This window comes from Filicampus tigris, chromosome 13 (genome assembly GCF_054856515.1).
Source record: "Filicampus tigris isolate MCC_2025a chromosome 13, RoL_Ftig_1.0, whole genome shotgun sequence".
NCBI classification, from domain to species: domain Eukaryota; kingdom Metazoa; phylum Chordata; class Actinopteri; order Syngnathiformes; family Syngnathidae; genus Filicampus; species Filicampus tigris.
The window spans coordinates 14475470-14498765 of record NC_141229.1 but is presented as its reverse complement, the minus strand read 5'-3'; the positions used below and the strand labels follow the sequence as shown (position 1 = coordinate 14498765).

The 23296-nt window shown below is 40.5% G+C and overlaps 1 protein-coding gene across 8 annotated transcripts in view; it reads left to right on the top strand.

The window, feature by feature from the left end:
- Positions 1-23296, top strand: part of dlgap2a (discs, large (Drosophila) homolog-associated protein 2a) — a 176538-nt gene that overhangs the window by 113760 nt on the left and 39482 nt on the right. For all 8 annotated transcript variants that reach the window (XM_086049072.1, XM_086049068.1, XM_086049066.1 and 5 more), the window contains 2 exons: positions 6332-7461; positions 21363-21577. In XM_086049072.1, the coding sequence (XP_085905198.1) occupies positions 6332-7461; positions 21363-21577 (1345 nt within the window). The remainder of the gene's footprint in view (positions 1-6331; positions 7462-21362; positions 21578-23296) is intronic.

The window sequence follows — 23296 nt, the reverse complement described above, 5'->3', positions numbered from 1 at the left end:
CCTACCTCCAGACCTTCAGACTCTCCGTTCACCTGACAATTCCACCTGCTCATCACAGCACTATGAGGACTAGGCCCTTCAGCCACTCTTTTCCCCAGCTCTGGAACTTTTTTTCCACCTGACTTCCACAACTCAGTCTGTCTTTTTCAGATCACCTACTAATTGTAATTGCACTGTATTGTATTTTGTATTTGTTTTATTTCTTCTGTTCTGTTTTTAGCTGTTGTTTTATTGATGTACAGTGCCCTTGAGGGTCTTGAAAAGCGCTTCCAAATACAAATGTATTATTACAGGTATTTACAATTATAACTCATCAAGTGGTGGCATATTGTGCAAAGCTTTGCATCATCTGGGTGTGCTAAGCACTTTTTCAACACCTCACATCCAGTTATTGAAATTATCCAATTACTCCCAGACACAGATTTCCATGGTTATGTGAATGGGCTCATTGATGCTGAGCCCCTTTATCTCTGTCTCGGGTCCACACAAGTTCCCACAATGACAATCATCAGAAACATGTAAAGATAATTAAAATTGGTTGATAAAACAAAATCATAACGGCAATGGATTGTAATTATTGTGTTATCCTGTTTTAATTTAATCAAGATCATTTTAGAAAATAAATCAGTGAGTGGTCTATAAAGGATAAGAACACGTTACCTACTGCATGGCACACAACAGCCATATTGTATGTGACGGCAGCTCACATAATATAATTTCTGTTTTTTAAACAATTACCAGATGTATTTTAAAGCGTGCTGAGTCAGCACTCAGTAATAAATGTGACATTTTTTTTTCATTCTTATTTTATCTCGGAGACAGAGTTTCAATGCAGGCACACATCAGTTGCAGTTACAACTGCAGTGTTGCGGCTTCATTTTTAGCACAGTTGAAATGTATGCATGAATCATGCTGTTCTGTCACTTCGATGGACAAGTGAGCAGGATATGTGCCAAAGCCATAAGCCGCTGCCTTATTTTGATCAAAAGCGCTACGGTGACCATTACAAGGCTTGCCGAGCTGACAGATTGCAGCTTTGACACTTTTTCCCTTGGCTTCCTCTCAAACCTAATGACTCAGGCCTTTGCTGATTCGCCCTGAGGGTTGAAGACACAATTCTCCTTCCTACGGTTTCTAAGACAAAGGCCAAAATTCTGGGGGGAGAACATTTAACCTTTGAGGAGATTGATAAGAAAGCCTTTCTATTGATTTGCTTTGCTCAGAAAATACAAGTCTGAATGTACTGCGGGCATCTGGAAGAGATGCTGCTGGAATGACTTGACATAGGGCAGATGGTGAAGGGACAGTTGTGATTGGTATGCTTAACCCTAAAGGCCTATAGTGATGTTCAACTTTTAAACAATATACAGTACACTACTGGGTGATTCAAAAAGAATACGGCAAAATCATCATACGACATTTCAAAAATAAAAAAACAATGGAAAACTAGCTTGAACACGTGTTGTACACACCTTCACATTTGTATTTCTTGTTTTACAAGTAAGTGCTCAATGTGGGCAGCACGGACAATATGAGATACGAGAATTGCTCCCAAACACGCCTCAGGATGTCGCGGTCCACCGTGTTAATTGCAGCTGCTATCGAATAACAGCTTCTTTTTTCTTCAGGTTGGGATTTTAGATGAATAGCAGCTTCTTTCATGTCATTGATATTTGCTTGAAGTGGTGGAACATAAACCTTGTCACACAGAGTAAGGTCGGGAGATCTGGCAGGCCAAGCGCAGAGAGCGAGGAGCACCTCTCCTACCGCTTTTATTACTGTGTTGATGTCTCCGCCTGCTCTGAACCCGTCCGCTACGCGTCTCAATCAGCAGTCAAATCGCAGCCTTTGCGATTAGCAAATCATGTTAATACAAACTGTGATTAAATAGCAAATGCAATTGATTGTTCAGGCTTAGTACGAGGCCTAAAACAAGCACTTTGGGTTACTTGAATACGGGTTTGAATGCAAGTGTTTGAGTGTAGTTGTTTGTCTACATGTGAGTGAATGACTCCGACCAGGCGAGGGTATGCGGCCTCCAGCCCAAAATCAGAGGAGATTGAGGTTTTGGCTTCTTCGTTAAACTGAACAGGGTAAAATGACTGGGTCAAAGATTATATTTTGGATTGGTCGCCAGTCAATCAGAAAACCAGTCACACCCAAACTTCACACCAACAGTCAGAAGTAAGTCATGTGTCCCACAAACACCTGTCAGTGACCTGAACCATGTAATATAATTTCCGCCAAATGTGCTTTATGAAATGACCACGGCCATTCAAGAGCCACATACAGTAGAATAGATCTTCAGGTTTAGATTAGGGGTGCAAGCACTAATCGATTAATTGACAACCAATCAATTATCAAATTAATCAATAATTATTTTTGATAATTAATGAATTGTTTGGATACCATTTTGATTTAAAATTGTTCAAATGCTTGAAATTTCAGCTTCTGAACAGTAAATAAAATTTGCTTTTACTTTGGACAACAATCAACATTTTGCCCATGTTAAAAATTACAAGACCAAAGCAGTCACTGAATTATAATTATTTTTTGTTCGGGCCATTTTCTGCATTGTCAATTTGAAATAATGTCCTACTTTTAAACAAAGGGATAGACCCCCCCCCAAAAATTGGATTCATTGATTGATCGATTATTAAAATAATTAGTTACAGCCCTTGTTTGGATTAAAGCAAGAAGCAAAATAAAGGCCAGTAGGACAATGTCATAGCAGCAATTTCATCAGAAAATGACAACAGTAACAAATATTTAAAGTGAAAGATCTTTTTTTATCTCAATTTTCCAGTGCATCTTAGTATTACATATTTGAGTGTGAACATGCTACTATATACAGTATTTCCCTGATATAACTAGGCCTTAATTGATGTGATATTTTCTCCAATTATTTCTGCTAGTGCCAGCACTTTTTCTAACTCTGTCAGCTCTTTGTCATAAAGACTGAAAACAACCTGCCGTGAAAATAAATTAAAAACTCTCCATCCAAAGTAAAACATGATTTCTCCATTGTCCTCATAAATGCTCTCATCCCATTGGCCTGTGAATGAGTTTCCACTAGAATAAAAGCTAACCACTGACAAGTCTGCATGTGTCTCTTTTCTCACTAGTCCACTTTATTATCTTTAAACTCTGTCCTCGAGTCTGGGTTGGCACAGGAGTGGGAGCTGTCAATGACACTCCGTTCAGATATAATGCTATTTAAATGCTAATGTGTTAAGGGGACAAAGTGACTTTTGCACGCTCTGTATTTGCAGGCTGTGCAACAGCGTCAACCAAAACCTTAACAAATGTAGCCCCATCCTTTGACTTTTATCCTTCTTGCTCCACAACACGTCATTAAAGGCTTTGTTCATCACCTTCAAATCAAGACTGTTTGGACAATGTTACTGACACGATCAAATCAAATTTCCTTGTTTGACTAAATGTGCCAGGTGACTGTTTTGCGAAATTTAATTTTTCCACCACAAAAAGTTGATATTTTCATCACTGTTAGTTTTATTAGAAGAGTTGCAAAAATACTTTTAGAGCTTGTCTCTTGAAACATTGGATTGGTGTGGGACCAGACAATTTCATTTCATTTTAAATCCCTCCATCCATGCAGTCAATGGATGCAATTGGCCCCTTTGCAGGGAAACAAATAATGATAGTTGGGGGTGCTGATATCCCTGTAGAAACAAAAAGCCCCCTTCTTTCCCACAGATGTCACATACTTGTCGCTGGGTTTGCAAAGCCATTGTCACAGGGAGAACAGCTTTACTCTTTATCTCTTATAAACTGAGTTATAGTAGCTTAGAAATGTTTTGCACGATTTTTTGAATAATGCATCCGCTCTTATTTCCTCCCTTTGGTTAAACTTTGAAAGTGCAAGATTCTGCAGAGGGAATTTCAGAGTGTAATGAAGAAAGAGAGAGGTGGGACAGATTAGTCTGTCATCTGTGGTCTAATCCTTGGAAATGCCAAAACTCTGCCTGGAGATAATATATTCAGTGCAGCTCTCTGTTGTACCTGGAAGAGTCCACAGACAGAGGAAGTAAGACAGTGACGGAAACTGCAAAACAATGTAGGATCCTCTCCATCAATAATCCACCAACATCCTTCTGCTGCAATTACTAGCATGTAAACTCAAGTTTCGCAGGTTCACCTGATATAGCCCAGCCGCTGTAGAACTTCTCTGATAAGCATTGTCATGCCCCCTGTACAAAAGTGGCTTCTCCTGAGGGAAAATGTCTTATCTGCCGTGCCCCCCCACACACACACACATACATGCTTAGCGTAGCCCAGATTAATTTTACATCAGGCTGCCAAGTGGATTTCCTCATGTAAGCCTGGTAAACAACAATAATTTGTTTTCATCTCAACAGATGGAGAACGACAGCAACAGCGGAGGACGGTTGCACCTCAGGGGTTGAAATCTTAGCCCTCATTAAAAATAAGTTTGAGAGGAATACATTTGATCCACTTTGAAAGACAAAAATTAACATCCACCATGAAAACACAATGAGGACGATGTTGAATGTAGAAACCTGAATTATATTTAGGCTTTTATTCCCATGGTCTTTATTATACAGGAAGTTTGTAAACTCAACCCTGAATGTAAAAAAACTTGCATTAATTATTCAGGAAATGAAAAAAATCATTCAAGATGTGGAAATTTGTGAATTTAAGGCATGTTCATCAAAAATATTGTATGTCAATACTACTAAAATCTTAACAATTCCACTTTTACCATCAGCTGTCAGACAGGTTTGAGAGCAAAATTCAAGTCGGATAGAAGCAAAAGCTGAAGCCAGCAAAATTCACAACGCGTCACTCACATATATTTCTGGAACTAAGGAGCTAACAAAACAATTGTTTGTTTAAATGGGCGGGTAGGCCTCTAGAGTCCTAACTATTTGTATACGAGCAATTAAAAAGTCAGTTTTCTCTCATCTGTCCTCTTTAAGGCTACATAAAGCAGTAGTTGGGCCAAGGATCTCTCGACATCTCTCACACTCTCCTCTGGGCTTTGATGGATCACGGCAGAACCGCGCACTGATGGGCTATTATTTCACTGTGGATTGGATAAATGACAATGCAGGCTCCATCCAACCTGTCACCTGCTGTTCTCTTTATGATTTTTATTTGTCTTTTTCCTCCTTTGTCGTTTTAGCAGGATGCCTTTACACATCTAAGCAGGGCGAACATCTCCAAATGATGTTGTGGAAAATGTTTCTTGTGGAATGTCAGTGGGAGCGTGTCCTTAGGACTAATTAGTTTGTGGGTCTTGTCATTTGAAAATTGGTGTGTTTGGTGTACCTTTTTTTTAATGAAGTTATGACCTTCACCCCTCATCAATTCAATGTGTATTAAAAGTCTCAAGTATCATTTGAACTGATTTTATTATTGGTATTGGTAGTTGTTGTTGTTTTTTTTAAGTCTCTTAAAAGTATCATTCAATCTGATTTTATTATTGGTATTTGGTTGTTGTTTTTTTTTTTAACAACTCATACAGTAGATATTGCACAGAGCTAAGCTCATTCAAGAACTTTTGGAGTTGAAAGTAAATTTTCCATTTGTTGCTTAAATGACACAAGATAGTGACAAATGACATATTCCGCACAATTCTAAAGGATCTGTTAACTTACTTTAAGTATAATCTAGAGCGGGGGTTTGACACTCATTGAAACAGATCCGGCCCCAGGGCCTTTTGTTGCACACCTGTGCTCTAGAGCATCCATCCATCCATTATCGATACCGCTTATCCTCACAAGGGTCGTGGGGCATGCTGGAGCCTATCCCAGCTGTCTTCGGGCAGTAGGCGGGGTACACCCTGAATTGGTTGCCCCCAAAGACACACAAAGACAAACATCCACACTCACAATCACAACTAGGGGCAATTTAGAGAGTCCAATCAACTTGGAATGTGGGAGGAAACCGGAGTACCCGGAGAAAACCCACGCAGCCACGGGGAGAACATGCAAACTCCACACAGGGAGGCCGGAGCCGGGATCGAACCCATGACCTCTGAACTGTGAGGCGGATGTGCTAACCAGTCCACCACCGTGCCGCCCTGCTCTAGAGCAGTGGTTCTTAAATGGGAGTGCGCGTACCCCAGGGGCTATGAAGAGGCACTTCCAAATTTTAATAAATCAGGCACTGATGGCACAACAGTCTGTTTGAGTATGTCACAAAATTAAAAAATAAATAAATTAAAAAATGCACAGAACAGAATGGCGTGCACATGCTTCTGTTTTTTAAACACTTTTAATGCACAGTTTTAATTTATCGAGTTCTTTAGTTATTCTAATATTCTTTGTCTCCCTTTCATTTTCAGACCATCAGTATTCATGGTCAAGCTCACTGTACTTCGATGAGGAAAGCTACTCACCTCCACGCAAAAACATGAAGGGTCTCTCTGGTGGCCGTCCCGCCCACCTCCAGCTCACCTCTCCCACCTCATCTCACACATGTGGATTTGGAGATGTGGACCATTCCCTCGAGCATCATCTCCACCACGGAGATTCAGGGCCCCCGTCCTACCTCCTCAGCCCCACCGAGAGCTGTCCACTTGAAGGTCGCCATCGCTTCTCCCCGAGGAGTTCCATCCACTCGGAGTGCATGGTAATGCCGGTATCCATGGCGCCTACGGATCACTCTGTCGCATGTAGCACTTTTCCACGCATGCATTACGGAAGCGCTTCACGGGACGGCAACACCTCTGGTGGCAGGGATGACGGTTGCTCTTCCTCGCACGGCGGCAGCGGCAAAATGAACCGAATCCCAGCAAATCTTCTCGACCAATTTGAGAAGCAGATGCCGCTTCACCGGGATGGCTTCCACACGCTGCAGTACCAACGCACATCCACCACAACGACAACAACAGAGCAGCGCAATGAAAGCCCCGGGAGGATCCGTCACTTAGTTCACTCAGTGCAGAAGCTATTCACAAAGTCACACTCTCTAGAAGGTTCCTCGAAGATGAACGGTACAAAAAGCGATTCGCATCGGGACGGCTCGCACCATCACCACCACCACCAAGGCCACCACAAACACAGCAAGCGTAGCAAGAGCAAAGATCGCAAAGGTGACGGGAGCGGAAGGCAGCGTTCGGGAGGTTGGTGGAGTTCGGACGACAACTTGGACAGTGACAGCACATACCGACCGCCAAGTGTCATGTCACGACACCCCGTGGACCAAATCAGTCACTGCTACCCTGATTCAGTGCACAGCCACTTAACGGGAGACCTATCGCTGAAGACTTCGAAAAGTAACAATGATGTCAAGTGTGCCGCGTGTGAGAGCATAGGCATGGCACCGGAAGGCAAGTTCATGAAGAGGAGCTCCTGGTCTACGTTAACAGTCAGCCAAGCCAAGGAGGCCTACAGGAAGTCTTCGCTTAATCTGGAGAAACCCATGACGCCAACAGACCTCAAGCCCAACCTCAGGTCGTGCCACTATCTTCAGGTGAGTTTCAATGGTCTGACTGTCCATCATCAAATGTTTGAGCCGCAAGGCATTGCTGATAAGATTATCCATTTACTGTATGTCCTAGAACGTTGTCTGGCTTTGAAGTAGTTTTCTTATAGTTATTTACTAATTGCCTTCCATTTCCCCTGCAAATGTTGCTCTGCTTAGCTTCAGAGAGAAAGTTGTTCTTGGCCATCCATACATCCATTTTTATATACCGCATGTCCTCACGACGGTCGTTGACACAAATTGGACTAGTCGCCTATCACAGGGCAAAGTTAGTGTCAGTATTTTGTCAATGTCGTGAACAATGTCCGTCCATAGATTAAGTTTTGAAAGATCAGTATTGTATTAGTGATTACTTGTTCACAATTTATATGCAATATAAATAACTGTCTTTACTAGTGATCACATTTTCTCTAATTTAGTAAACATCTTCCATTCATGTCATGTTTATTTGCATAGCCTTTAATCACGAAAGACTCTCAAAGGGCTTCACAAGTCCACATATGATACATATGAGCAACATCCCCTGATCTAAACCCAAGCAAAAACTCCAAACCCCATACGGGTAAAAAAGAAGAAACCTTTGGAACGGACCACTGATGGAGTAATCCCACTCCCAGGATGACCAGGCTACAATGGATGCCGAGCGGGCAACATTGAACACATAATACGGCGCTAAACAGCGTTAATTAGGACAATGTGAGAATCCATTTAATGATGAATAGCGGTGAGAAGATGCCTTCGGGGAAGTGTTTCCTCCTCAGATCTCGTCCGTGTTGGTCAATGCAAAATCCGCACAGCAACAGCATCAGATTCAGTCATCGTCGTCATTGTTACAAAGTGTTCAAATAAAGTCATGATCATATCGTCGTTGTCGTGCGGAATCTTCGTAGTGTCAAAGTGACAACTTTACAGGAGGTAAGAAAAATACGCCAGCTTGTTTGAGTTCCCAGGCACCGCTTCGTTCAAGTTGTATTGTACTTTATATTGCTGTTGCACGCTCACGTCGACATAATACTACCTACAGAATACATTCAATCGGTAATTTAGCGATGGCATTGATTAAGATAGTATAAACACGAAGCCGGCGGAAGCTGAATACTTCAAACTCCGCGTACATGTGAAGCCTCCATCTTACAGAAGTCTTTGAAAACACAGAAAAAGCAAACGTCTGCCCTAGAACATCTTCACAAATGTCTAAAGCCATAAGTGATGCAATAAATAAAACAATGAGACAACTAACCCCGTCTATTAAGTGGATATTACTATGAAACGGAGACTTTCCTCTGTGACACACGGGAGTCCTTCTGCAACAAAGTATCACATCAATCCATATTAAACAAACAAGACAACTTAATCCAGCGAACCTTACTATTTTCACTTGTTAAAAAAACACCCAGACATGAAATTACACCACACAGATGCAGAACGAGGAAACGGAAGTAGTATTGCCACACTTCTGCAACACTCAAACATAAGTTGCATTCAAGGGCGGCAGTGTATTTGTATTTGTATTTGTGTATTTGCTATTTTCACCTCTTTAAATTGGCTAAAATTGCATAAAGTTTACAAACTAATTAGGGACGGACCATTATTATCGATTTGTGAAAAAAAAAATGACTTTGACCATATTTGGACATACAAGGTTTCCGCCGATGATATGTAGTCTTAGATCAGCAAAAATCAGATCGCTTCCAAACTTGGAAGTTCAGACAATCAAAAGCTAGTGCTTTTAAGCATATATTACTTACAGACAAGTACATTCATTACGAACACACGAAGCTGCTAGTGAGTCCCACATAAAAACTGAGGAAGTGTGTGAGTGACAAGTAGAATAGTTTCTTTTGTAAAAATGATATTCAACCGGTGAATTACATAATACTGTATCCCATTTTGTGTTCTCTGCCTTTGCTCATAATTTTTGGCATACACTCAGGTAATGGCTCTTTTAGAAAAATCAATATTAGATTAATGCTGTTTAATTTACAGCAATATGACATCGTGACAGCTTCATGTACATTCCGCCTGCAGCCCAAATAAAATGAGCATGTCAGCATATTGGGAGCAACATAGAGTGTGTTGCAAATAGAAAGCCAATACATCTCTCAAATTGGCCAGTGGAGCCAAAACAACACTCACTTTAAGCTTGTATCAACATAAAACGTTTTCAGGACTATTTTGGATGTCGGAAAGACAGTATTTCCATCAAGTCGAGTGCAGTTGTCTGCAGTGAATCTTACCCTTTCCCCTTATTTGTCCACTCACTTTAGATAGTGTCTGACTTGCCGCACCATAAACATTTCTAAAAATAGCTTCTTCTCCTGCTTCCTGCCGCAGGGTTATATATAGCGCAGCATTATCAATCCAATCCATGCGGGTTGACACGTCTTCCCCTTCGCAGGAGAAGCAATGTGTTCTCGAAGATGCGTGGAAGAGAAGGAGTTTGGAGATACAAACAAGTCAAATATGTGAGCCTCCTAAAGCGAGCTTGTGAGGAAAGGAATCATTTTTGGTCATCAAGCACATCCACAAACATGGAGGGCTTGTCGGGTGCTTCAAAGAATTATGTTCTGTCTTTGTCCACCAGTAAAAGGGTGTTTTTAAAAACGGGAACCACTGCCAGCTCACACGGAATTAGTCCACTTAAAAACTCATTGGCAACCTGTCAAATGCATGCTATAACTTGTAATCTTAAAACCATTTTAGCCAATTATTGGCATTTCTGAAAACGAAAAAAAAAAAAAAAAACTAAAGCTAACAAGGCACTCAGTAGAGCCATAGCCTTCCTCCAAGGCAGGAAAATTATGTCAACACAAAGGATTCATGGCAAAGAACAGTTTATAAGATTTTTTTTTTTTTCATGTACATCGTTTCATGTATGATATTAACATTAGGAAATCATACATGTGGAACTTGTGGACATCTTTTTTGTAATGTATATTGAAACAGTGTTTATGTACCTACCCGCTTATGGAACAACATTGGATCACATTGAGATGCTATTTTTATTGCGGTCACTGAATTGAAATTAGCCACAACTTTTCATCACTGGGACAACCAAAAATGTGTCCAGGGACTGTCCGCCCTCATTGTCTGTCTGCGTGAGAATGAGAGAGTGTGTTTGTGGTGCAGTATTTATCACATGCCAGATGGTTTGATGATGGTCTAGTCACCTTGTTTGCGTCCTTGCTTGATGTCAGAGAAAATAATAAAAAACTTTGCAATTGTTCTAAAAGTATTATAGAGATGACACAAATATATGAATGACTTGCGTGAGCACGAAGCAGGTGCTTCGTGTGTGAGAGGTTTTGTACGATAGATCGATTAAATGGTCATTGGGTCTGACAATGATAGATTCATAGTGGCTGATCTTTCTCTGAAATGACAAATGTTGCACAATCTGGCCAGACGTTTGTGATCAGTCTCTGTCTGTGGCCAAGTCATTTCACAAATTAGCCCTAGTTAGCCTTTACCAACACACACACACTTGCCATTTATTCACATGTGCCTAATGAAAGCACTACGTAGCCTAAACACATCTATCTACTGCTGCCAGTTGACCCATCTGGTGGAATTTCAAGCTTCAAGATGTATCATGGCCCCTTTGGCTTTTGTCTAAATTAAAATAAATCATACATTGTACATGAATGATATGTAAAGGATCCCAGCCAATGAAATCAATGAGTTGGCTCCCCTTTGCAGCTGGTCCAGCTGACACTTTGACTTTGTCACAATGTCTGTGTAAAGTCGTTTCCATTTGTCAACCAGATCTCTTCTCTTCAGCAGAGCTCTCTTTTGCATTTCAACCCAAATCCCAAATGTGTTTAAAGGGGTGAGGTCAGGGTTCTGTTCATCCAGACGAAACTCATCCAGATTCAGGTTCAAATAACTTGTTGACCTCTAAAAGGGCAATTCCTTTGCAGTTCACCAGAACACAATGACACGGACAGCGCACGGCGTGTTATATGACAAATCAAACATGAGGATAAGAAAAACAACCAATCTATGAAAGATCATGGATACTAAATAGGCAATAATAAAAACAAATTGTTATAAAAAGTCATTTAAAATTAGGTAGTCAACCCAGCTTTATGCACTGGGGGACAGGAAATGATCTTCCCCAAACTCTATTTTCTGCATGATTGTTCATTTGATAGTGAGATGTGTCCCAAAAGCTTTAATGTAGTTCAGCGCTGTCTGATTTGCAGTCAGTGGAAGTCATCTGCTCTGGTAAAGTCACTTTTTCTCTGCATATACAAAACTAATTCAAAAGTTGATGACACTTTGACATTTTTGCCAGAAGGATGTTTCAGAGGGATTTCAATGGGCAATTAACTGGAACGTTGACTTGCCAAAGGTTACGCTTGAGAGACGGAAAGAACGCTATTACAACAGTGCGCCCCCTAGCACATACGGTAGTTCCGTTCCACAGGTGTTATTCTAAGACAGCTGTCGCGAACCTTTTCTTAGTTTAGAAGGGAGACATTAGGGTGAGAATCACATCAGCAAGTCGGTGTGGGATGCCACCAAAGAATAAAATTATATTGCATTAGGTTGATAAGCTGTAATGAAGCATGGCGGAAAACAGCAATAACCTTCCATCAAGCATTCAGCACTGTCCTCCTGCTCTTCTTTTAATGAGGACATGTTGCCAAGTTCTGACAAAAGTGTTCCATTTCAAATGAATGTCAGTTCACCCTTTAGATAGTCGAGGATAGCGATTTACAAAGTCATTCACAAACATTATTGCTCGATGAGTCTGAAGCTTTGTTAATACTGTGGACAATATACCACACACCGACACGAATGATCGGGTTGAAAGGCGGCATCCAAGTGCCCACTGCACAGCTGTGACCTGTGATCGCCCCGGCCAACTTTACATCCACCTGTGGAGGTATGTTTGCAGTTCCTTATGAGCGTACTTTGCACTATTCAAACTTCTGTATGGACTCCAGTGAGTTTATATCTGCTTCCACAATGTCAAAGACTTGATTTTGATATTTTGGGTTGACTTCCCCTTGAAAGGGACTGAAAAGAGGCGCTTCTATTTGTCAAGAAGCTAGTTCGGGTGCGTTCACAGCCACAATGGCGCAAATCCCTGTTTCTAACACTGCTCATCTGCAAAGTACCAAAAGAAAGAAAACGCCACCAATACGCCATTAATTATTCACTGTTACTGCCAACTTGAATAGCATTAAGCAAATGTCTGTCCTCAGCTAAAAATAGTACACTATATTTGGATTTGTTAACATAGAACTTCAATTTTATATTAATGTTTTTTCTGTTGTGAAGAGAAAAACCCTTAAAAATGGTGTTGCTACTTAAGGCAATGCTTTATTTATACAGTATATGGAAAGGCATCGGGTGCGCGTATATAGGAGCGATAGTTCCCTTCATGCGTCAGCTGAACCACTTAGAGATGCTGCCATGGCATTCAATTATCACACAGATCACCTCTGCTTTAAGATGATTGGTGGCTGATGTGCTTGGCTTCAGTATTAGTGTCAAGTGTGAGAAGAAAGAGGAGCAAATGCATGCAGAGTTCCTCAGAAGTTCGAGTTGGACCTAATAGGCCATCAGCTAGCTACTATCCATTTTCTATACCACGCTTGTCCTAAGGTCACGGGTGACCTGGCTGATCCGACGAGAGGCGAGTTCACCCTGGACTGGTCGCCAGCCATTCGCAGGGCACACATAGACAAACAAGAGTCACATTCACACCTAAGGACAATTTAGAATCTTCAATGAAGCTCACATTCATGTTGTTGGAATGTGTACCCGCATGCAAAATCCACACAGGAAGGCCCCAGCCCAGATTCAAAGCCAGATTCAAAATCTTTTCAAAAGTACTTCTCTGGAAAGTAATACCAGAGGCAGTTTTTGAATGAGTGTTAGCAGTGGCCTTGCATTTGGTGGGGTCCTATTTGACCTAATTAACCTCTTAATCCCACTACTATGAGGTTGAATTATAAAACATCAAACCATTACCAGTAATGCCTGTACTGCAGTATACACAATTTTTCCATGTAAATCATGTGGAGCGTAATTTATCCAATAACATGCCCCCCAAAAAATACTGTACCTAATACTCACCAGAGATGCTTAGTATTAAATGTTTTGTTATGGGATATCACCACATGTGTGTTTTGATAGTTGAAGTCAATTGTAACGTCTGTTGTGAACAACCAATCAGAAGCCTGGAAAAAATGTGATGGCAACAAAGGCCGTGCGAGAACAAATATGAAATCTGATTGAGTAAATAAATAGTCCCATAGCAAATTAGAGACCGGTAGACAGATTATATTGATATGGCAGCAAAATAACGCTATAATCTGATTGGATAAAAACATTTAACATACATATACAAATAAAATTTATGAAACAAATATTAGAATTAAGGTATTAAACGTAGGTCAATGCTTCTATTAGTATTATGGTCCAGTAGAGGAGGCTTTTCTGGCCCTGACTGGGTGATGTGCTTCTGGACTCTTGGCCAGCGTAGAATGTGACCAGTGTCAAGAAACACTTTGCATTTTCTCATAGTTCTAGTAGCATTATTTTAACATATGCACACATCAGCCACAGCATTACACCAACATGCTGGGCTCTAAAGAGAAATTCTCAGTTGTAGCTGTTTTAGCTCAGATAATACAAACCTAACCTATACGTATGATGCAGTGCAAGTTTAAGCATATCATAAATTAAGAAGTCAGTAAGGGTGTCAATCAAAATTAAACATTATTATTAACTTTACTAGTTTACTTTGTAAAGGCAGAATTTGTGAGACAGCAAGAGCTCATTCCATTTTTTCAGATGTGCGTAATATTTTGACCAGTGAAAGTGATGCCGATCATCGTAATGCTGAGGCTGGTTTACAGAAAAACACTAAACATTTAGTAGCTAGTTTCCCCTCATTTGTTTTTATATAGCAATACTGGGAGCTGACAAAGCTAATTGTTATGAAAAACCTCTATCAAATTATTGAAAGGTTTAGCAAGGCAATTTGGTAAGAAATGGCCAGGATGCCCTTTTTCAAGCTATTTTCGTTGCTCATAAATGCTTGTCATTTTGTCCGTTTTCTCATTAATATTTAAAAATATTCAATATGTAAAAAGCTTTGCTTCGAATGGGTCACTGTTCTCCTTAATTCTGTATGGAAAACAGCTTTCCTTTTATTGGTAGCGGCCAATATGTGCACGGCCCGGACGTTTTTCTCCATGATGACGCCTGGCAAGCTTGTAGCCGCCCAGCGAGCACTCTGAGGTGGACTGGCCTGCGTGAAGCCATGGTCTACAGTTGGTTCTCTGTTGTACTCTGATTTTTTTTGGTTTTTTTTAACTACCTACATGGTGACGCCGCATGATCTTGCGCCCGCAACCGACCCTGTTTATGTGTGGCTGTGTCACTTAAAACTCGGAAATGTAATTGTAGTAGAGGCTGAGATTTTTAGGGGGAATCCCACAGGATAGAAGTCAACTTTACCTTTAAGCACCCGATTGGGATGGTACCGGATCAAAAGTTCACAGGAGCAGACGGTAGAGGGATTATCCGGTTGGTAAAAAAAAAAATGTTACACGAAATAGTGAGGGTCCATGAAAACAACGGGGTGGCAAACTGTTAAATAAATTAGTAAGATGAAACTTCAGGTTTTGTTTTTTTGTTTTGTTTTTTAGTAGCTGACCTCCGAAATGTGAGCAGTACAGGAGGGAGGGGAGGGATGGGATGAGAGAGTTTTTTCTTTTTTTTTTACTATGGTCCAGGACTGGAACAGGATGGGATTTTTCTCTTTTAGAGGTGAATAGGACGGGAGTGAAAATCCACTCCAACGTCGCCCTCTAATTTGTAGGCTGTGAAAGATAACGCTGAAGACATGGAATGTGCCCAAACACTGGACAATTCTAGCTCAGGAGTTTCTCCTCAAATAAATGTTAGCACTTTGATTTTAAAGCCATGAACGAGAAATTTTTATAATGTATTTTTGATGAAATGGACCCTAATTTCCAGACTCTGTTGTAAACACTGGTTAGCCATGACACTGCCACAGCGCTTCTGTTTTCATCACGGATGACCCAAATTACAACTACTGAACATGTGTGTCACAGACAGCCAACAGTAGTAGGAGACAAGGCAATTTTATGAAGAAAAACAAAACTGCAAAAAAAACACTAATAATAATAGTAATCATGACATCTACTATTAAATTAGCTGTCACTCAGCCATTTTGCCTGAGTTGAGTGGGCGTCACAATCACGACATGGGTAGGTACTTGAATAATGAGTGTCGAGTGTGCGTCACAGTGACGCCAAAATCAAAACTGCTCATTTTGCTATAATTGGAAGGCATGTCAGGCATCTAAGTTAGACCATGTGACAGACACATTTTGACCTGTGTTATGCATAAAACTGAGGGACAAATTTGATCTTGATGGCATGGGACCTTTAAGCAACACGTCTCTTAAGTGACTCTTAAGTTGTTGTGCAGTTTTATACTACATTACTTCTTATGAGGGCGGCATTACATGTGAACATGAGTATACTTTATTTGGAGTCGGAGCTTTGCAACGTGTCCTTACTGTCAACTGGTAACTCGTCATTCTTGCTTCCAGTTTGCAGGAGGGAAAAGAAGGACAGTTGGTGGAATTGCCAGTGCCTCTCTCTCTTTATCTTTCTCGCCTCTGTGCTCATCTATTTCTACATCTCTCTCTCTATTCCACTTTTTTTAATTTGACTTTTTTTCTGTACTTTTCTTGGTGAGAGAGGTGCTGCGTATGGATAGAGCCTGCAGAGTTAATCAATGGAATGCACTGCTGATGTCGGAGCATTGGCTGATCCCTAGCAAGCTACACTATACATACACAACCACGCACCAACACGCACACTCCCATTGGGCTTCCAAGGCAACAATAAAAATGCTACAAGTAAAGGCAAACCCTGCTAATGTTTGCACAGGTATGCCAGTCTATAGAATCTCAGGCTGAATTCAGTAAACTGAACATCATCATCTCCAAATTCCTCTTAACCCATTAAGGCCTAAAGCGCCTTTCTCAACAGCTCCCCAAAACTTAAGGTCGCCTTTGGAATTACCCTTGAAAACCTGAAGTTCTCCCAGAAATTCAACACTTACAAAATAATTAATATCTCAGCCCCTGTAGCAGACAGAAACATCATTCCAAAAGAATTAAAGAGCTTAGACATGTGGCTTTAACACAGGCAGAATTTATTATTGTTTACTGTTTCAATCGTAGATGTAAAAATAACATGTCAGTGCAAGAGAAGCACTATTTTAATTATTGAAAAATCGACTGGTAATTACCATCCTCTATTCTGTTACAAAGACATCAATATCGTAATTGTCTACAAATCATATGCCAGTTCGGGAGGTTGCCTCTGTGTTATTCTCTGTTGGATGCTCAGGGCATCGTGATTGTCACAAGGAACCTCTTCTCGCGCGACAGGGTCCAACATTAAGCTCCGTCGGGCCACTACAAGCAAAATCATTCATCATCAATGATTGATCGTCTGGCCTACACTGAAGGAAAACACTTTGAGTTTTTAGTTTGAGTTTGAAATATATCTTTTGTGATTACAGTCAATCCACTTTCCTGACACAGCTCGTAAAACACTACTTCAGTTATGCTTTCAAATGTTTTAAAAAGTAGCATACTTTTTCCATCAGCTTTGCTGGTAAATGGGTGCCCCACTGTTGTTTTCTTTGTTAAAAATGTATCAGGGGTGTCCATCTCTCCAAGAAAAGACGATTGATACGGATCTCAATACATGGAGTGCGATATGATGTGATTCAAGGACGGTTTATTTAAAGTGGAACTATTCAATTTGGTTAGATTCAGTGGGATTGCCATTTGACTCAATATGGTGAGGCTCACTTAGAGAGGGTATTGTCATGTGAGGAGCGGGATTTGGACACAATAGCAGACGTGACACGGAAGTTGAAAAGTAAAAGTCTTTATCAACGAAAATAGTATGCAAAGCAACTAGAGAGAGCAGGACCCGTGGAGTCCTCACTTGAAGAAAGTTTGACGTACTGACAACGTGTCACTGACTCACTTGAGCTTATAAACTGTAAGGCATCAGGCCATGGGCCATGATAGAATAAAGGACAAAGCATAAAAGGACCATAGCAACCGCATAGCAACTGATAAATCAAGGAACAACCAATTGCAACAGGTATGATGCAAAGAGTTTCCTGTTTTACATACACATGAATGAACTAGTCAGTACTGTAAATGTGACATTTACTTTAAAGGTTTATGTCTCAATAAATGATTCAATATTTATCTCAATATATTTCAATGTGGAACAATTCGATTTGGTTCAATTCGATGCACTCATATCTTTTACATCAAAACTAATTTACAGATTCAAATTTGTTTTTTTTGTTTTTTATTACACCACCGCATCCTTCCATGTTTTATCGTAATGCTGCCAGATGTTTGGATTTACAGGAGAAGGAGAGAAAGATAGCAGTGGTATAAGTATTGATTGATTGGCATATAACCTTATGTTTTACTTGCTCGACTTAACTCATCCGGTACCAGACATTTTTAGGCCCTCTTTTACCCTAACGTTTGAAAAAAATTGAAAAAATATAAATAAAGTCCAGGGATTGAATGGCTGGACTGTGAAAAGACATATAAATATGTCTTTAGGATTGAATGAGTTACCGGTAATTTATTTATTGTAGTTTACTAGCTTGGAATACATTTGGCTGTTGTAATTTTGGCTATTTAAATATGAATCCTCACATGTGAGCTGTGATATTTCACAGCTCTCCCACAAGGGCATCGTCACCCAGTGCTTATTTATTTAGTAACAGACTCATCAAAAATGTCCATAATAATTAGACTAGTTGCACATTCTGCTGACACCACCAGCATGTGCTTACAGTTGCGTAGTGTCCTGTGAGAACTGGGTCTTCATCACGTATCTTGGGTGAGGGTATTCACTGCCTTGTCTGTTTTCTTTTATAATCTTACCAGAGATTGACCTGAGAATCTATTCAGTTTATCAGCCAATCCAAATGAACCCTTTCATGCATAGTGGTCACTACAGTGGACAGCTATTTAAAAGTTGCTTTCGCCTATATTAATTAATCTAAAAAAAATTTAAATATTTTTAAACCTTTCATGCATTCATTATGATTTCATGTTATTATTTAAAATATAAATATATTTTTTGTGTTTAATTAATATAGGCGAAAGAAACTTTTAAATAGCTGTCCACTGTTGTGACCACTTTGCATGAAAGGGTTAAACAAATTTTACCGCAGCTTGTGCCTCTCCACTGGCATTCCGTTCATTAATTAGAAATCTAAAAATACCAAACCCCTCCAAGACTTAATTAACCCTTCGACTCCGTTTTGTAGCTTGTGCATATCTGTCCCGGGCAAAGAGATAAATGACTTTTAGCACAAAATGTGTTCCAGTGTGTTTTTCATGTGGTAGTGATTAACACATCACATATAAAAACATAAAAATTGTAGTATAGCATATCTCTAGTTCTCAGTGAACACAACAATTTGCCCCTAATCCTAACATTACAATATTAAATGAACTGGTTGAAAATTACATTGCATATGTGTACATTGACAAATTGTGGCTATTTTCAATCAATGCTCCACATTTGTGGGAGTATTTTGAAGTGTATAATGCAATAGAAAATATTTATTCTGAAAGGAAAATCAAGTTTTTCCAACAAATATGCTGGAAACTGTAGGGATGTTTTTTTCCTTTGACATTTGCATGTGATGGGCGGCACGGTGGTCGACTGGTTAGCACGTCCGCCTCACAGTTCAGAGGTCGAGGCTCCGGCCTCCCTGTGTGGAGTTTGCCTGTTCTCCCCGTGCCTGCGTGGGTTTCCTCCGGGTACTCCGGTCTCCTCCCACATTCCAAAAACATGCATGGTAAATTGATTGGAGTGTCTAAATTGCCCCAGGTGTGATTGTGAGTGCGGATGTTTGTCTCTGTGTGCCCTGCGATTGGCTGGCAACCAATTCAGGGTGTCCCCCGCCTACTCCCCGAAGACAGCTGGGATAGGCTCCAGCACGCCCCGCGACCCTTGTGAGGATAAGCGGTATGGATAATGAATGAATGAATTTGCATGTGATGTGTGTCTCTTTTTTGCCTGAAACATTTGCTTAAACACTTAAAATCCCTTTATGGTGGAATGGAAAATTGAGCAAGAGGTTTATGGATGAGGATTGTTTCTACGGTCAAGCTTTAACTTTCTTTGAATGATTTTAACATGGTTATACTTGCCTTTGCCCCCTGCACGCAACTTCATTTTTGCAATGCCCGCGATGTCAGTGTTAGCCAGGCTTCCCTCTCTTGATTGCAACAAGTCCAGAATGCTGCTGCTCGACTCCTAACTGGAGTACGCATATAAGGGAACATTTCACTGGTGATGGGAGTAATATATATCATTTCTAATTGCATTACTTTTTTTCGGTAACAAATAATCTAATTTCTTTTTCAATTGTGATAATAATTTGAGCTGATACCACTAAGATTGATTCCCAAACATTTAACATCGATGCGGTTGAGTTTATTTCATTTAAGACACTGTATTAGCAGTATCACACCACAAAGGAACTCGGTACTGGTATCGATTACCAGACTCTTACAAGGGCTATACAAGCGGCAGAGCAGCTGACTGTGCAGCAATGAAAGTTATTACAATAGTTATATATTGACAGGTAACGCCAAAATCTATCAGTAGCGGCCAAAATTCATTTGTGGCGGCCCACCACAGATAAATGTTTATGTGGGGAACATTGAAGCTGTAATGTTTTATTTCACAAAGCCGATCAATGATGTCATTGATCGATCTGCGAAATAAAGACATAATGGCCGATCACAAAATGGACATAAAATGCAAAGCATCGGCCGATCCGATCCGCCGATCAGATCGGTGGGAAGTCTAGTGGCTTTCCGCTGAATCATTATAGAAATCAATTTAGTGAATGCAGTATTATTATTATTATTTATTTATTTATATTTGATTTATATAGTTTTATATTTTATTTTATATTTTCTAAATCATCCCACTGCAGCTCTGGGTGCCCTCCCGAAACAGGACACCCCCTGGTCCTCGACACCTGCGTGCTCCACTACTTTTTACCGGCTCAAGACACAACTCACCTCCCCGCCACTGAAGTCACGGTGGACAGGAGATGCCGAAACAAATGAAATCTAATCGCTGAATTGAGCGTAAACAAGAAACAAAATCATAAACAAATGAAACCGCAGATGTACTGACTGTTGACAAGCAAAGACAGTAAGCACTCTGGAGGGTAAGATAACAACAAGACTCATAATACCACATTGCAAGAGACACATTCTGTCTGACAGTGATTAGGAATAATCCAAACTCTCCCTTCCGCCACTGCTGCTTCTATAAACATTGTAAGTGAACATTGACCGCAGTGCGACTAGGTGGCTTCGTCCACCAACACTCAGCTGGGAAGATGAGAAACAAGACACAGACGACATTCACGGAACCAGGCACATGCTCGTGAAAGTCTAGTCGGACTCGCCGACGGACAGCTGTTTGAAATTAGAGACGGACCGGCCTATAGACTGGTACTATTTTTTTCCCCCCGGAAAAAAAGGCAAATGACGCTGCAGACGGATGACGAATAACGGACGCTCATTTTGTAGTAAAATGCCCAGCTCTGGTTATAGATCACATTAATGGTGAAAAAAGATTTGAAATGATTTATCTTGGTCTCATTTTTTTTAACATCATAAAAACCTGGCATTTGAAAAGGGGTGTAAAGTCTTTTTACTATTCACTGTACTTGACCAGGTGCTTTGCTGATTGGGCAGCCATCATGAAATGCTAACAAGTAAAAAGCGTGTCTATCTCTATCCCCAGGTTCCCCAGGATGAGTGGGGGGGATATCCCGGCGGCGGGAAGGATGATGAGATCCCTTGTCGTCGGATGCGGAGCAGCAGCTATGTCAAAGCCATGGGGGATGAAGAGAGTGGCGAGTCGGATTCAAGTCCCAAGACATCGCCTCAGAAGTTGGTGCGGCCAGACGCCTTGGTTAAGGCCATCATCAGACCCAGAGAGCTGTTGGACTCTCAGAGGTACATCACATGCGACTCCTGTAAAGTTCACCTCTGCTTGCATGATGCCACTTTGCTCCAGTCATTTGGCCTGCTCATTCACATCAGGTTTTTTTTTTCTTTTGCTATTTTCATGCAACTATGTGAAGTGTATGTCCAGTACATTAAAATGGAAGCTTTTCTCAGCAGTCCTTTAGACATGCAAGAAACTGGGCTGTATTACAAAAACAGCCACAACAAATTTTCACTGAACACGCACTCATACTTCCATCCACAAATGTCATATTTTGGGTCAAAATAATTTTTAGTAGTTGATAGGTACTAGAATAAGCAGAGTGTTTCATTACACGCCAAGCTTTCAGAGGTATGAAGATGATGGTCCTGTTATAATAACAACAAAACCAACCAAAATTGTTCAATGCACAGTTTTTACTCCTGACACAAACTTTGAAATTGCGTAAATTACTTTGTAATGTTTCAAATAGCAGTTGAAATAGCAAATTATATCTGCTTTCAACTGCCATCTACAAAAATAAGAAACCAAATCCTCTTCCTCAGAGAAAGTGTTCTCATTTTTGAGTACAAAATATGTCAAAAGATAATTGGTATTTTTGTTTTTTAAGACATGAGAAAATATGTCCAAACTCTATTGGTTTGCACTTAGACCTGAACAGTGAGTTGGGGGGAAACATAAACAGAAAAGTAATTTGAATGATTATTTTTGAATAATATCCAGATTAAAATGCTACTGTGAAAAATGTGCATTAAACCTCTGGATACAAGAAAAGGTTGGTTTTGAGATGTAGCAAGTTCAACACCTAAGAAATTATCGAGTCTGCTTATTAAAAAACTAAAAATAAAATAGAATGGAACAAAATAGAATAGAATTGATGTGAATTGAGCCATCTTTATTTGTCACAAACACATACGTGAAATGTGCCGTCTGCATTTGACCTATCACAGTAGTGGTCACAGTAAACACGTAATAGTGTCACAGGCTGGAGCAGGGAGCCACACGGAGAGTAGTTCGGGGTATCGGTGTTTTGCTCAAAGGCACCGCAATTATGAATCCGGGGAAAAATAGTCTTGAGCCAGGGTCCCCACGGTGGCTTGCGACGAGGTCACTTAATTTAGATTTCCTGCTGAGATAAATACAATTTGTGAGTGATTTGTGCATCACAGCGCCTGTGATTGTTAAATGCTTTGCGAAACAAGCACATTTTATGGGTGGAAATCACACCCTCTCTGCATAGCATACTAATTAGTAAACAAGCAGTTGATTAAAATAACAGCATCAAGATGTGGAGGTTTTCTTCAAATGAAATTATTTGATTTTCATTAAAGAGTACATGGACATTATGAAAGAAGTAAACACAGTGACCATCAGATAAACACATCTTAGAAATGTGCTATTTGCAAATGATTGGACTCTCTAAATTGCCCCTAGGTGTGATTGTGAGTGCAGATGTTTGTCTCTGTGTGCCCTGCGATTGGCTGGCAACCAATTCAGGGTGTCCCCCGCCTACTGCCCGAAGATAGGCTAGGCTCCAGCACGCCCCGCGCCCCCTGTGAGGATAAGCGGTATCGATAATGGGTGGATGGATGGACGATGTGTCAGGACAGGAGGATTGTGCTCAGTGAGAGAAATATTCAGGCCCACCCTGATTTTTCCAGGCTCACCCATTAGCCACATTCTGGCTCCGCCCCTGCTGTGAATGTCTCTGTGTTGGCCCTGTGATT